At 45.2% G+C, this 15479-nt stretch overlaps 1 protein-coding gene across 1 annotated transcript; it reads right to left on the bottom strand.

The window, feature by feature from the left end:
* Positions 1-856: 856 nt before the first annotated feature.
* Positions 857-14450, bottom strand: PIGZ (phosphatidylinositol glycan anchor biosynthesis class Z). The gene is made up of 4 exons (XM_029213766.1): positions 14190-14450; positions 7231-7389; positions 5101-5309; positions 857-3087 (listed from the first exon to the last, which is right to left on the bottom strand). The coding sequence occupies exons 3-4, from the start codon at positions 5222-5224 to the stop codon at positions 1520-1522; spliced, it is 1692 nt and encodes a 563-aa protein (XP_029069599.1). The 5' UTR covers positions 5225-5309; positions 7231-7389; positions 14190-14450; the 3' UTR covers positions 857-1519.
* Positions 14451-15479: the final 1029 nt, after the last annotated feature.

Below are 15479 nucleotides of genomic sequence, written 5' to 3' on the forward strand. Positions count from 1 at the left end.
AAGATGAGTAACATCATTTTAGTAGTTTGAAATCAGCCACGGTGAGAGTATTTACACCACACAAGTCAGAAAACACTACAAATGGGGGCTAGTTTGCCCTTAGAGAACGGGTTGCTAAACATTTACTAGCATGGCACTGACTTTCCTCTCCCTTGGGGTTGGAGTCCTGAGCAAAGTGTGGCACTAGGACCCAGCAGCAGCCACAGAGCAGCTTGCCTGCGGTGGGTGGAGCTTTAAGATGACCCGAGGCTTTAGCCAGCAGAAGGCGGGACTAGAAAAGCGCTCGGGTTTGGTCGGTTGTATAGGTTTGGCCGCCTGCTCTGTGCTCCTCCAGCATACTGCTCTCAGTGGCCTGGGTGCTTCTTGTTCTCACGAGATGGCAGGGGCGTGAGGAGGGAGAACGAGGACAAGCTTAGTGCCACAGCCCCTCATATTCCCAGCGGACCGGGTGGGGGTGCGCTGTGTTGTGAGGAGCAACACGCCCCCGTCTGATGGCTTCCACCAGGGCGGCAGGTGTGGGTTTGGCCCGGGGTCTGCTCTCCATCCTGTGAAGGGGCTCCAGACAGAAGCTTTGAGCTTGGAGAGCGACCAGACCACATTTAAGGTTTTGTGCTCAAGTGCCACCAGATACTGACTGAGCCTTCTATCTCCATTCCCACTGGGGCCAACTGAGAAGGGAGAACATCTGGGCTTGATCCCTCAAGGGTGAGATGCAGAAACGTTCCATCACCTCTCTCAGGGACAGGAGTAAGACAGTGGGTGGGCAAAAAAGTTCCAGAACTACTTTTTTTGGTAATAACCAAGCACTGAGACGGTAGGTAGGCCCTGAAGTGCCATTAAATATGCCACACCCACTTCTATGCTTACAGAGCTTTGGGAGAGACATGCCTGTCTGGCCAGGGAACATGTGCTGCAGACCCAGGAATGACACAGTGTTAGCTGGCAGACCCCTCAGAGACCTTCTGATCCATTGTACAGACTGGAAAACTGAGGCTGGGTGAGGGGAAGGGGCTCTCTTAAGATTACGTAGCCAGTGTGTAGCAGACCAGGGACGAGAACTAACTCCTCTGAATATGAGCTACCTGCTCTTTCTACATCACTACACTGCCTCCTTCCAGGTATCTAGGAAGCCAAAGGGTTGTCATGACAGCAAGAGGTAAGGCATCCTGGAAGGTTTGGGGGGAGTCATTCAGGAAAGTCATTAGGAGATTGTTGTCTCCTTTCACAGTCAGGTGCTATTTATATGTTTAAAACATCACAGTGGCTGGAAGGAATAGGGCAGGAACAGGCATTTTGCGTCATTGATTTCACCAGGTTCTTTGGGGACCTTGGCATCAGGACTGCAACTGGTCAGATCTTTGGTTTTTGAGGGAAGATGGGTGTCAGTTTACCCAGAAGGTGGAGCAGTCAAAGGCTGTGCACAGGAGAGGTGGGGATTCTGGAAGGGAAAGGGAAGGAAGAGAGTCAGGGCTCTGTCCCAGCCCAGCTCTCTACCTAGAAGGTGGAGCAGCACCTTCACCTATGGCTGAGTCTTGGGCAGGGGCTTTTCTGTCATATTGTCAGGCTTCTCCCCCAGCTCCAGGATGTGAAGGCTGAGATGGTACCTCCAAGCCCCACTCAGCAGGGAGGACAGGGCCGGTGGGTCCTCCAGAGTCAAGTGGGGAAAGATGAGTGTCTCACTCTTGAGGGGGAAGCTGCACTTCTTCATGGCAGACCTGGTGGTGCCAGGGGTCACCACAAAAAGGCGGCAGAGCCACGGCCCACCAGCCACGTGGCAGGCTGGTCGTCTGGTGAGGTTGCTGAGGGCTTGGCACAGGAGCTGTTCCTCAGCCCCGCCCATGTCCACCACCTCCACGGGCGAGCCGAGGCCCGGGAGGTGCAGGAGGTGCCGGGGGGGCATGTAGGTGTGGGTGAAGAGGAGTGTGTAGTGGGTGGGTACACGCGGGAGCGCAGGAGCGCGAACCACCTGCTCCAGGTGCCCCAGGCCAGGCACTAGGCCCCCCTGGTGCAGGCAGCCGAAGAAGAGGGCACCCAGGGCATTGAAGAGGACCAGGGTGCCCTTGCAGGGTGCCAGTTGGGTCTGTAGACTACAAAGCAGGACGAGGGGGACCAGGAGGGGGATTAGGAACCGAGCCTCCTGGTGGCTAAAGGCAGACAGCAGGGCCAGGGGCATGAAGTAGAGGAGCAGGAGGTGAGACCTGGGGCTGGACTGCAGGCTCCGGGCAGCCAGTGCCCTTGGGAAGCCCATCTGTGTGAAGGCCTGGAGGCAGGCTCGCAGCTGTTGCCACGCGGCCTGCAGGGCGTGGGCATGCAGCACCCCAAAGAGCAGGAAGCCATTGACTGCCAGGTGAGTGAGCCGCATGTGTGTGCCATGCCTCGCCAGGTTTACGGGATCCAGGTTGTAGTACAAGAAGTTGGCAGGTGTAAGGACAAGGGTACTGGGTCTAGATGGACTGGAGAAATAGCAGCTGTCCACAGCCACAAACCCCACTGCTGTGAGGGTCGCCCCTGGGAGCAGCACCAGGGCTTCCTTGGTCAGCGACTTGAAGCTGGGGTTTGTGGCTCCATAAGTACCCCAGAGGAAGAGGGGGACCAAAGCAAAGGCCAGAAAGGTGGGCCGGTTGAAGAAGCCAGCAGCCATGACACCCCCAAGAAGCCAACTGTGCCACGACGGGCCTGGAGCAGGCTTCTTGGGAGTGCAGCTCCCAGCTACACGGGGTGATACCAGTACCAGCAGCCACGCAAAGAGCAGCCCCTCAATGGCATTGGAGAAGGTCCTTGTGTAGAAGACCAAGGTGACGTAGGAACCAGACAGCAGGACCAGGGCGTTCCAGCGCTCCGCCCCCCAGCGTGGGGCTAGGTGGTACACGGCCAAGTCCAGGGCAAAGGAGAGGGAAGCGAGGAGGAGGCGGGGCCCGACCAGCAGCGCATAGCCGCTCACCAGGCCAGGCCACGGCCCCCACTCTTCCCAGAGCCTGAGCAGCCAGAAGGCGGAGCCAGAGGTCAGCAGTGGGAAGACCACTGTACGGCAGGGGCTGCTGGGGTGAAACTCCCAGGGCCGCGCGGCCTTTATGCCCAGGACGTCCTCTGCAGAGAGAGAAGGAGAGGTGAGCCAGGTCCCAGCGCAGAGGATATTACGGACAAAATCCTAGGATGGCCCCCAAGATTTTCCAGCCCCCTGGTGTACATGCCGGACATAATCCCTGGGACTGGGAAGATGACAGAGTTCACTCCTGTGATTAGGTTACGTCACAGGGGTCAACTGACCCTAAGATACAGAGATCACCCAGATGTGTGTGACAAAAATCACATGAGCCCTATAAATCAGAGACTTTTCTCCAGCTGGTGGCAGAAGAGGACATCAGAGGTGAGAAGGATTTGCTGGTTTAAAGGTGGAAGGGGCAGTTGGCAAGGAATGTGGGTGGCCTCTGGGAGCTGAGAGCAGCCCTTGGCTTACAGCAAGCAAGGAAATGGGGCTTTAGTTCCATAGCCTCAATGAACTAAATTTGTTCAACAGCAAGAATCGTCTTGGAAGCAGATTTTCTCCCAGAGCTTCCAGACAAGAACTCAGCCCAGCCCATACTATGATACCCTGACCAGAGAGCCCAGGCTGGACTTCTTCTGATTTACAGAACCGTGAGCTGCTGGTTTTAAGCTGCTAGGTCTGTGATGGTTTGTTACACAGCCCACACCTGGGAAGTGAGGTAACAGTGTGTCCTGGACAGGATGTATGAGGAGGAGCAGGGGGAGGCCCCATTCCTCTCCTTGAGTTCTAAAGTCTCCAAAGTCAGAGTCAAAAACGCATCTCCGTGATTATGACTGTTACCCAGGACAGCCAGTGTGAGAATGGGGGAAGGGAATAAGCAACTGTGGTTATGGTCAAAAGCGACTGGTTTTGTCTATGATTCTTAATGTTTAAAATTAAGAATATACTCATGTAATTAAAATTACTTGCTGCCTGGGGCTAGTCTGTGACTCTGTGCCCCACTGTCCCAGAGCTCTAAGGGGTGGGGGTGAGGAAAATGAACTCTTAATTTCTGCATCTTAGCTCCAAGCTCTACATCATCTCACATTTGATAACACTGCTGGTTGTCTAAGGCTCTTTGCTTCTTATTCTTCTGGCCTTTTGGCAGTTTTTTCCTCTCTGTCAGAAGGTGAAAGGGAAACAGAAAACCTCGGATCAGATCAATCTGGCTGCTTTTTACTGGCTCAGGTTATAAAAAAACGGGGGGGGGGGGGTTGTGGAAAAATAAACTGGACCTTTCAACTTTAAAAACAAATCCACCTGTTGAGCCCTGTGGCAGAGATAGCTGATATCTCCCCAATCAATATCCATTCCTTCCTTCATCCTTAGTCTCTTTAGCTGGGCATTTGGTCAGATATAAACACTATATTTTTTAGCTTCCGTTTGCAGGTACGTGTGGTCACATGATACATTCTGACCAATGGGATGGAATGGGCAAAAAGAATGTGACTTTCAAAATATGCCCTTAAAGAAAGTAGGCATGCCTATCTCTTCTCTGGTGTCGGGAAAGACTTGGTGTCAGACCCGATGCCTGGAGCACAAGCAGCCATCTTGAACCATGAGGAGGAAGCCTTGTGACCACAGCATCTGAAAGGCCTCAAGGTTTCCAGCAACCATCTTCATGATGTGTCCTATACCACCTAGAATTTAAGTTCTAAAAAGTGAGCATTCTAGGTCTGGGTTCCCTCAGCCATCACATGAACCTACAGAAGAAAAGTTTCATTATTATTTTATGTCACAGCCCTGTGTAAGTTTCCCCAATCACTGGGGAAGCCCAACTCTAAAATCCTTCCACTGAGAAGCCCAAAATAGCTTTTGTTCTGAATGACCTGTACTGTTGTTATAAGCAGGAAGATGTCAAAGAGGCTGGCATTTCATCGGTATCATTTAGAAGGTCAATGTCACCACTCAGGAAGGAGATGCGAAGTCCCCACTCCCAAATTATTATGCCAAAGAGGCTTGTGGATTTACTGCTTATCTGCACAGACATTTTTCTCCCTCGGCACTAAATAGCCAATCAGCTCCTTGACCAGACTTTGCTGCAGCTTACTGTAACCACACATGGGGAGCTTTACCTGCCATGACCTCAGGAGACTGGAAGAACTCATCTGGGTGCACGTAGCCTGTCTGCGGAAGGAGACACCACACCAGGCGGAGCAGGCTGAGGCTGCCCCACAGCACCCTGGCTGCCATCTTCATATCAAATTGCTGCCAGGACACAGGGCCAAGAGCCTAGGATGACTTCAGCTGCTACAGATGCTATTCTGGTTCCACAGACCTGCATCTGAGGAGCATAACATTTGTTAGTTATTATAAATTATATGTTCAATTGTCTGAACAAACTCAATATGGGTCTACACACAATAAAAATGTTAGTAATAATAGCTGCTATTTACTAAGTACCTGCTAAATGCCAGGAACTTTACATCCATATCTCAATTAATCCTTTCCACAGTCTGGGGCAGTGGGTCGTATTATCTCCATTTTCCAGATGGGGAAACTGAGGCCTCTGTTGAGTAACCTGGTTACTTGCTAACCATATTTGCTAAGTGTCTATATATGGCATTTGCTAAATATTTTTCCTAATATGACATTTTGCTAAGTGTCTAAATATGACATTTGCAAGTAGGATTAGGGTACCTTCCAAATCTGGGTCTCACAGCCCCATCCTATTCACCAGCTCCTATTCACAAGCAAGCATGGCAGCCTGGGTCTTACACTTCTGAAAACTTAGGAACCTCAATGGATTCCATCCATTTCTTTGCAAAAATGAACTATATTCGACCCCGTGGTCTTCAGTCACTCCCTCCAACTTTCACACATCCTGGATCCTACCTTTTGGAAGGTGATGGAAACACTGCTGTGGTTTAAATGTTTGTGCCCACCCCCTCCCCAAATTTATATGTTGAAATTCTAATTCTGAAATTCTAATGGTATCAGGAGGTGGCGCCTTTGGGAGCTGCTTAGGTCATGAGGGTGGAGCCCTCGTGAATGGGATTAGTGTTCTTATAAAAGAGACACCACCCATTTATAAAAGAGCTCCCTCACCTCTTCCACCATGTGAGGACACAGCGAGAAGTTGCTGGCTATGAACCAGGAAGAAGGCCTTCATTATGCTGGCACCCTGATCTCAGACTTCCGGCCTCCAGAACTGTGAGAAATAAAGTTATGTTGTTTAAAAGCCACCCAGTCTGTGGTATCTTGTTAAAGCAGCCCAAACAGACTCCTCTTGGTGGAGGTTCTCACTCCCTTGACTCAAAGATCAGTGGGAATCTGAGTCCACGGCATGATGGACCTTTTTATCAACACCAGTAAATTATCACGGGTGCATAGAAAAACAAGTCTGACAACGTGTTTGTTACTCCTCCAGAAATACATATGGTTCCCTGACTTCCTGACTTTGACATTTTAAAGCTTGACCATAAACAGCTATTGTTCTCAGATATGACATCAAGTCATAACAGAGGAGACAAGACAAAGTGAAGCAACAGAACAGGAACCTGGCAGATGTTGACAAGGAGCTTCCTGATACTAAAACCTCATAGAGCTTAAAAGATAAGTTTTGCAGCCTCTGCTCAAACTTTGCAACTGAATTGTGCAGACTATTTTTCCAGAGCCAGTGAATATCCTGACTTTTAGAGTTTTCAGATAGAAGATGAGGCCAAACTTAGCACTGGGAAGCAAAGGTTGAACCTGAATTTTTTTCATTAATAGCCAATTTGATACTGCAGGACAGGGCAGGGGTGTGGGGTGGAGACAGGGGTAGGGGCAAAGCACGATACCCATCATACAGGACAAACTTTGCGGTCCTGTAGGCGTGGTTCAGATTCCAGCTCTGCCATTAGTAGCTGTGTTACCTTGGACAAGCTGCCTATATCCCTAAACCTCAGATTCCTTATCAGGAAAGTCAGATAATAATATCAAGCTCACAGGGTTGAGGGAGATTTAAGAGCTGATGCGTGGAGGGTACTTAGTATATACAGAGTTTGCACGTATAAGTGACCAAAGCTAAAAGCTATTACTACTTTTAGTTGAGGCACAAATAATAATCCATGCTGCTCCAGACACCTAGGTGTTAGTTTGCAACCTTCTTGGGAGCTTCTGAAACTGGCCCCATAGGTGAAGGGCAGGGAGAGACTGAAGAAAGAGGCAAACCACTGCAGATTGGTAGGTGGCAGGTTTAAGAAGCAAGAGAACCTACTTACCAAGCTTGTCTTGGGCGGCTGCAAGATGAACAGATCTCCACACCCGCCTGCCAGAATCTTGAAGTTTATACAGAGGACTGAACTGGGCTCCATCACGTACAACGTCCAGATGGTCTCAGCACCACATGACTATCTCAAAGCTGTGTCCTTGGGCAGCTTCTAGCGTAAGGAAGACAAGCAGAGCACACATTCCAAGGATGGGGAGGTGGTGAGGGGCCTCCAGTTGCCGGGGTCCAGCTCGTGGGTCACATGCTCTCTATGACCTCCTCCAACACTAGGAGATCCTCAAAACCAGCACTTCTACTGACTATGATAATAAACAGGATTTGGTATAGTCCAATTGTCAAGATACATTTATGCATGTGTTTGAAGCTTTTCTCAAGTATAGAACTTTTTTTTCAAGTATGGAACTTTTACTACATGATTAGATTAAAACACCAAATCCATTACACTGATAGGGAACACAGAAACCCAGCCTGCCCTGCCCTGGTGTGAGTAGGTACGTAGCAAGCCTGGGTCCTGAGTCTGTACTATTTTCCTTCTGCAGCAACAGAGGAAATTCATCCTGTTTAGTGCCCACCATCTATTCCCCCTTTCCAGTTAACAGTAGTCAGAATTCCCACTCAGAACCGTACTCTTCACCCCCATCACCTATTTTCAGCTATGTGGCTTGGGATTTGATCCCATCCCCAACCCAGGCATAGACCCTGAATTGTTTAAGCCAAATAACATTTCCCATCCCACTGGCCACACTAATTGGTTCAGGGTTGGGCGCATGACACGCTGGTCTGATCAGAGGAACTAAGAAAAGTACCGATAAAGGTGCGTCTTGGCCCTTCTCTTCTCTGCCAGGCTTGGTGGGATGAGGCTGCAGGGGTGAGAGGGACATCACTCCTTTGCTGGTATTAATAGTCTCTCCCACCTTTGTAAGTATTCCTCTGTGTTGTGGTGAAAAACGTGTCCTCTGCACCTTCCTGGGGCTGACGAGCAGGTCTTACACAAGTACTCCACTCTAACATTACAATCTCATATTCCCTGACTTTGTCTGTATAAATTGGGAAAATCATGCAATGTTTTTGGTGAATAGCACACCTCTTCCTGCTTTACACTTCACCTTTAGGGACATGCTGGGACTTGAGTCTAATTGTAGGTCTAGAAGCAAAGGGAGGGGTGGGAGTGGGTCCTGAGGAGGAACAGCACTGTCTTGCAAAGCAGCTGCTTTGGGGAGGCCATTACAGTTTCCAATGCAGGGTTAATCCCCTCAGATGCCAGTGGAAAGTCTGCTTCTACTGTTCGAAAAGTCTCACCAGAATTGCGGGACTCAACGTCCCCATCTCTCTCAGGGTCTTCCCACTTGTCCTCATTCCAACTTTCAGTATCCCATCTCTTCGCAATCAGTGCCCTCACTTTAACAGTAGATACCATTGAGACTGGGAATTCAATTTGCATTATAATTCAGCCACTCACAGAGTGAGATATGGGGTTTGTTTTTCAGCCAGCTTTTGGGTCATTTTATGAGGATCTTGAGCTGGGAATTTAAAGCCTTGAGCTTATCCTTCTCTTTTCCCAATTTGTCCAGCACAGTTAGGAACCACCAGCCAATCTCATTATACAATTTAGTTTGACTAAAATGTTCGAAGGTCACCCAGGAAATTTCCCTGGTGGTCCAGTGGTTAGGACTCAGCGCATTCACTGCTGAGGGCCTAGGTTCAATCCCTAGTTGGGGAACTAAGATCCCACAAATCTCGTGGCATTGCCAAAAAAAAAAAAAAAAAAATTTCAAAGGTCATCCAAACCCTTGCCTGGAGTATCCAATGGCAATATTTTTCATATCTCTAATATCATCACTCCATGGACTACCAGTAAGTACCCTCTTTACCACTTGAAATAGAGTCATTTATGCCTTTATATCTAATCAGACTACAGAAACAGTTCCAGCAAATCCAGGACCTATTCAGGAAACTTATCCTTAAGATTCTCTTCCTCTAGAACCACCTCCAGGACCAAAATCTGTCAGTCAGAGAAAGAGAATCAGTAGGAGGCCTATATTAAGAAGATTTATTGCAAGGAATTGGCTTATGCATTTGTGGGCCTGGCTAGGTAAGTCCGAAATCTGCAGGGTAGGCCACTGGGAAGGGCAGGCTGCAACTTTTGGGCAGGAGCTGAAGCTGCAGTCCACAGTGGGAGTTTCTTCTTATTCAGGAAAGCCTTGGCTCTGCTTTGAAGGCCTTTCAACTGATTACAACAGGTCCATACAGATTATTATTAGAATAATCCCCCTCACCTAAAATCAAGTGATTATGGACTTTCATGCATCTATAAAATACCTTCACAGCAACACTTAGTGTTTGACTGAATAACTGGGAACTCTAGCCTACACAAACTTACACAAAAAACTGACCATCACACCCTAAATAATTCAGTGTTTGTAACTGTTTGAATTTTAGAGCAATGGGATAATTCTTTATGTAACTCACTGATGATTTGCTTTTTTCCCCCGATGTTCTGATAATGGTATTCACCATATTGTTCTCTGTAGCTGCAGTTCCTTTCATTGCTATACGGTATTCCCTTGGGTGAATATACTGAAGCTTATTTACTTACCCTTCTACTGTTGTTTATCAGCTAGGTTACCTCCAGGGGGTTACAAGATTTTTCTTTTTTATTCATAACAAAGAAAAATAAACTGCTATAAACATTTGTATTCAAGAGTTCTCTGAAGTACATACCTAGAAATGGAATTCCTGAGTCATAGGGTATGCATAGTTTTTTATTTTATTTTTTTTAAAACTTCTCAGTTTTAATTTCTAATATGGTAAATAGCTACAGCTCACATAAACAAAAGCTCTTTGGGGTCCTCAATAAATTTTTAATGGATCTTGATACTAAAATGTTTAATATAAGCTGGATGAGGGAATAAATGCCCATTCAAAAAGAGAAAGTCAAATCCCATTATCAAGAGAATAAGAAGGATGTATTTAAAATTAAAATGAAGAAATCAATGTTGTAGTTAAAGGAAGAAAGAATTCAGAAATAAACAAAGATATTTTCAGTAAGATTAAGAAAAAAGGTGTTTTAGGCAAAAGATCCATATGGGTATATGCACACTTTTAACTTCAGATAAGGCCAACTGTTTTCCAAAGGTTGCTACCAGCTAGCAGATGGTGTAGTGCCCCCGCTTCATACGCTCACTTATACTTGGTATTGTCTGACGTTTTGATTTTGTGAATCTCATAGGTATTAACATGCATTTCCTTGATTACTAATATGGTTAAACACCTTTCCTTTTTCTTTTTTGGCTGCACCTCGAGGCATGCGGGATCTTAGTTCCCTGACCAGGGATCGAACCTCTGCCCCCTGCAGTGGAAGCACAGAGTCCTAACCACTGGACTGCCTGGGAATTCCCGAACACCTTTTCAAAAATTTGTGAAATGTTTCTTCTGTGGAATTCCTTTTGAACCACTGGCTGTCTATCTTTTTCTTACTCCGTATAGGAATTCTTTACATAGTCTTTATATTTATTGCATGACAAATATCCTTTTCTAGTTTGTGACTTGTATTCTTAACTCATTTCTATTCCTAATATTGGTTACTTGTGCCTTCTTTTTGTTTCTTGATCATTGTCACCAGAATTTTGTCAATTTTATGAATATTTTTAAAAAATCAACTTCTGGCTTTGTTCATCTTCTTTTAAAAATTTTTTCTTATCTATAGTTTTTTTTCTTCCTTTTACTTTTTGGGGTGTTATTTTGATTGGACACTTAGCTCATTAATTTTGAGACTTTAACTTTTGAGCTTATTAATTTTTGAGCTTGTCTATGAGAAATATTTAAGGTTATATATTTCTCTAAATACTATATTAACTGCATCCCACAGGTTTTGTTATGTAATATTTTCATCAGCTCTTGTTTCTAAATATTTTCTAATTCCATTGTAATTTCTTCCTTGACTAATGCTTTATGGCTGAAGCAGTTGATTTTTTGATTAAGAGTTTATTTTTTGGACTTCCCTGGTGGTGCAGTGGTTAAGAATCCACCGGCCAATGCAGGGGATATGGGTTCGATCCCTGGTCCGGGAAGATCCCAGATGCCACGGAGCAACTAAGTCTGTGTTGCACAACTACTGAGCCCACGTGCTGCAACTACCAGAGCCCGTGCTCCGCAACAAGAGAAGCCATTGCAATGAGAAGCCCGTGCACCGCGATGAAGAGTAGCCCCGGCTGAACTAGAGAAAGCCTGCGCACAGCAACGAAGACTCTACACAGCCATAAATTAAAAAAAAAAAAAAATTAATTAAAAAAAAGACTTTATTTTTTTTTTATAGCAGTTTTAGGTTCACTGCAAAATTGAGAAGAAGGTATAGAAGTTTCCCACATACACTCAACCCCTACACATGCATAGCCTCTCCCATTATCAATATCCCCTGCCAGAGTGGTACAGTTGTTACAACTGATGAACCTACATCTACACATCATTGTCACCCAAAGTCTACCGTTTCCATTACTGTTTACTCTTGGTGTTGTACATTCTACGGGTTTGGACAAATGTTTAATGACATGTATCCACCATTATAGTATTATACAGAGTATTTTCACTGCCCTAAAAAACTTCTGTGCTCTGCCTATTCATGCCCTGACCCCCAGCATTTAATTTTTAATGGTCCAGTTTTGTAGATATTCCACGGATGCTTGAAAATACCATATATTGGAGAGTTATTGGATATAGAGTTCTATATATGCTCATTAGATCATGCTCGTTAATTGTGTTCCTCAAATCTTTTATGTCCTTTATGATTATCTACTGCTTATTCACAGAAAATCACAGAAATGTGTGTTGAAATAGCTCATGAGATAGTGGTCTTGACTAATTTTCCATGTAATTTTGTCATTTCAGCTCATTTTTGAAGCTATATCATTTTTTTTAAATTGTTATACCGTATTAGAAAATTGAATATTTTATCATTATACAGTTATCTTTTTATCTCTAATAAGTTTTTTCCCTTAAAATATTTTGTCTCCTATAGCTATATGACCTTTCTTTTATTTAGTATTTACCTAGTACATCATTTTCCACCCTTTTACTTTCAAACTTTCTGTACACTTATACTTTCATATGTCTCTTGTAAAGAACAAATAGCTGGATTTTGTTTACCCAGTCTGACAATGTTTGTCTTTAAAATGCAGCTTTATTTCAAAATATTTAAATTTAGTGCAATTATTGATATATTTATTTCTTCCATCTTATACTGTGTTTTCTTTTTTCATGCCTTTCTATCTTTTGTTTCTCTCTCCTTTCTTGCCTTCTTTTGGATTGGTTTTTATTTTCTTCATTCCTTTTTCTCTAACACTTTGGAAGTTATACTTGATTTCTATTATGTTATAAAATGCAGTACATTATTTAATGTTTTAATATTTAATATAGTATGTGCTATGGTTTTACTATGATGATTCTGAGTGTGCATTTTTCTTTAATCATAGTTGGAATTTCTTTGGCTCCTTGACTCTGTGGATTAGGGTCCTTTGTCATCTATAGAAAGCAATCCTCCATTATATTTTCAAATATTGCCTCTTCCCTCATCTTTACTCTCTCTCTAGAATTATGACTGAATGTATGATACATCTTCTTGGTCTATCTTCCATGTCTTTTAAACTTCTATTTTATATTTTCCATCTCTCTGCCTCTCCTCTGTTCTATCTTCCATGTCCCTAATCATCCTTTCAGCTGTATCTAATCAGCTGTTAAACTTATCTATTGAATTTTAAATTTCGATTTTTCATTTCTAGGAGTTGTTTGATTTTTTTCTACATCTGCTTCCTCTTTTGTCATATTTTCAAGGCTCTCTCTTTTTTTTTTTTTTTTTTGCGGTACATGGGCCTCTCACTGTTGTGGCCTCTCCCGTTGCGGAGCACAGGCTCCAGACGCACAGGCTCAGCGGCCATGGCTCACGGGCCCAGCCGCTCCGCGGCATGTGGGATCTTCCCGGACCGGGGCACGAACCCGTGTCCCCTGCATCGGCAGGCGGACTCTCAACCACTGCGCCACCAGGGAAGCCCGAGGCTCTCTTTTATTTACTATATTATATTAAGGGTACTTATTTGATATGCTAGATCTGATAATTCCAACATCTAAAGTTTTTCTGGGGTCCAAATTCTCAGGGAAACTGCCTTTCTTGGATTCTGATGCTAATTGAATCGGGGTAGGGCAATCTCCCCTGAGAGTCTGTATCCATGAGCCTACCCTCATATAGGTTTTCAGCATGAATTCACATGATTAGGCACTACCTCCCCCAAAAGAAAAAAATCCCTGGAGCCAATAATGCGTTTAAAAATGATCCCACACCTAAAAATGCACATACAATTATATATATATATTAGGTTGGCACAAGAAATAGCCATGTTCTATACTACCCAAAGCAATCCACAGATTTAATGTGATCCCTATCAAAATACCCATGACATTTTTCACAGAACCAGAACAAATAATCCTAAAATTTATATGGAAGCACAAAAGACCCAGAATTGCCACAGCAATCCTGAGGAGAAAGAACAAAACTGGAGGCATAACCCTCCAAGACTTCAGAGAATACTACAAAGCTGCAATAGTGAACACAGCATGGTATCGGCACAAAAACAGACATATAGATCAATGGAACAGAATAGAGCCCAGAAGTAAACCCAACACCTGTGGTTAATTAACCATCAAAAAAGGAGGCAAGAATATACAATGGAGAAAAGACAGTCTCTTCAGCAAGTGGTGCTGGGAAAGTTGGGACAGCCTCATGTAAGTCAATGAAGTTAGAACAAACCCTCACACCATACACAAAAATAAACTCAAACTGGCTTAAAGACTTGGGACTTCCCTGGTGGTCCAGTGGTAAAGAATCCACCTTCCAGTGCAGGGGAGCTGGGGCTGTGGGCTGCCTCCTTTGAGGCACACAGACATCCAGAGGAGAGGGCTTACCCTAACAACATCAGGTTCTGTTAGCAAGGAGGAAGTGAGACAGAGGATCAGCTGTGTAGCTGCGTCATGTGTGTGGCTGCCATGATGCCAGGCTCTGATTGATGGCTTTCCTCCTTCTTCCCTGACCATTTCTTCTTAGGCGCCTCTTCCTCTGTCCACTCCTGAAATGTCAGTGCTCCCTTCTCATCAACCACACTCTTTGGGTCATCTTATTTATTCTCATGGTTTCAATTTCCTTTTGACGACATCATAAATTGTTTCTTTTCTGAGCTTCAGATTTACTGATAATAATAATGAATAGAAACAATAATAGAATTGCCATTTTTAGATACCTATTGCGTCGCAGGCACAGTACATTATCTCATTTTACTCTCATCACAACCCTGTAATTCTATTCTTATCCCTATCTTATAGATGAAAGAATAGGTTTAGAGAGATCAAGTTTTTTGCTCAAGGTAACTGAATGAGTAGGCTAATGAACGTAGGAGTTGGACCCCGTCTGTTTGACTCCAGAACCCTGATCTACTTCCTGTTGGGCTTCTGCACCTCCAACACGGGGCAGCCGAAAAGAACGCATCATTTCCCCATGACCCAGCCCTACCCCCATGTTCCCTGCAGCAGTGAGGGAACTAGTTTATCCAGTTATTCAGTCCAGAGACCCAGGGGTCATCTGCCATCTTCACGCCTTTTAAAAAAATTTTTAAATTTATTTAATTAATTAATTTATTTTGCCTTCATTGGGTCTTCGTTGCTGCACGCGGGCTTTCTCTGGTTGCAGCGAGCGGGGGCTACTCTTCATTGCGGTGTGCAGGCTTCTCATTACAGTGGCTTCTCTTGTTGCGGAGCACAGGCTCTAGGCGTGCGGGCTTCAGTAGTTGTGGCGCACAGGCTTAGTTGCTCCGCAGCATGTGGGATCTTCCCGGACCAGGGCTCCAACCCGTGTCCCCTGTGTTGGCAGGTGGATTCTTAACCACTGCGCCACCAGGGAAGCCCCATCTTCACACCTTTTATGTGACACTAACTTTGCTTCCTAATCATCCTTTGAGTCCAGCACTTGTTCTTCATCCTTCACTGTCACTACCTAAGTCCAGGTCCACTGTGACCGGGGTACATGTTGCCTGAGATTCCTCAGCCATAGGGGTGGCTGTGCAGGGATTTTAGATGGCTGGAGCCCCTGGGTTGGTTGAGCAGCCCTCTCCTTTATTACCCCAGTGTGTCATACAAAAGGAATCATTTTCTGTGTGTGCATAATGAGAAAAACATCCAGAAGCAAGATCTAGAGCACATGGC

This window comes from Monodon monoceros, unplaced genomic scaffold (assembly GCF_005190385.1).
Source record: "Monodon monoceros isolate NGI ecotype Baffin Bay Population unplaced genomic scaffold, NGI_Narwhal_1 Super_Scaffold_11, whole genome shotgun sequence".
In the NCBI taxonomy this organism is placed as follows: Eukaryota; Metazoa; Chordata; class Mammalia; order Artiodactyla; family Monodontidae; genus Monodon; species Monodon monoceros.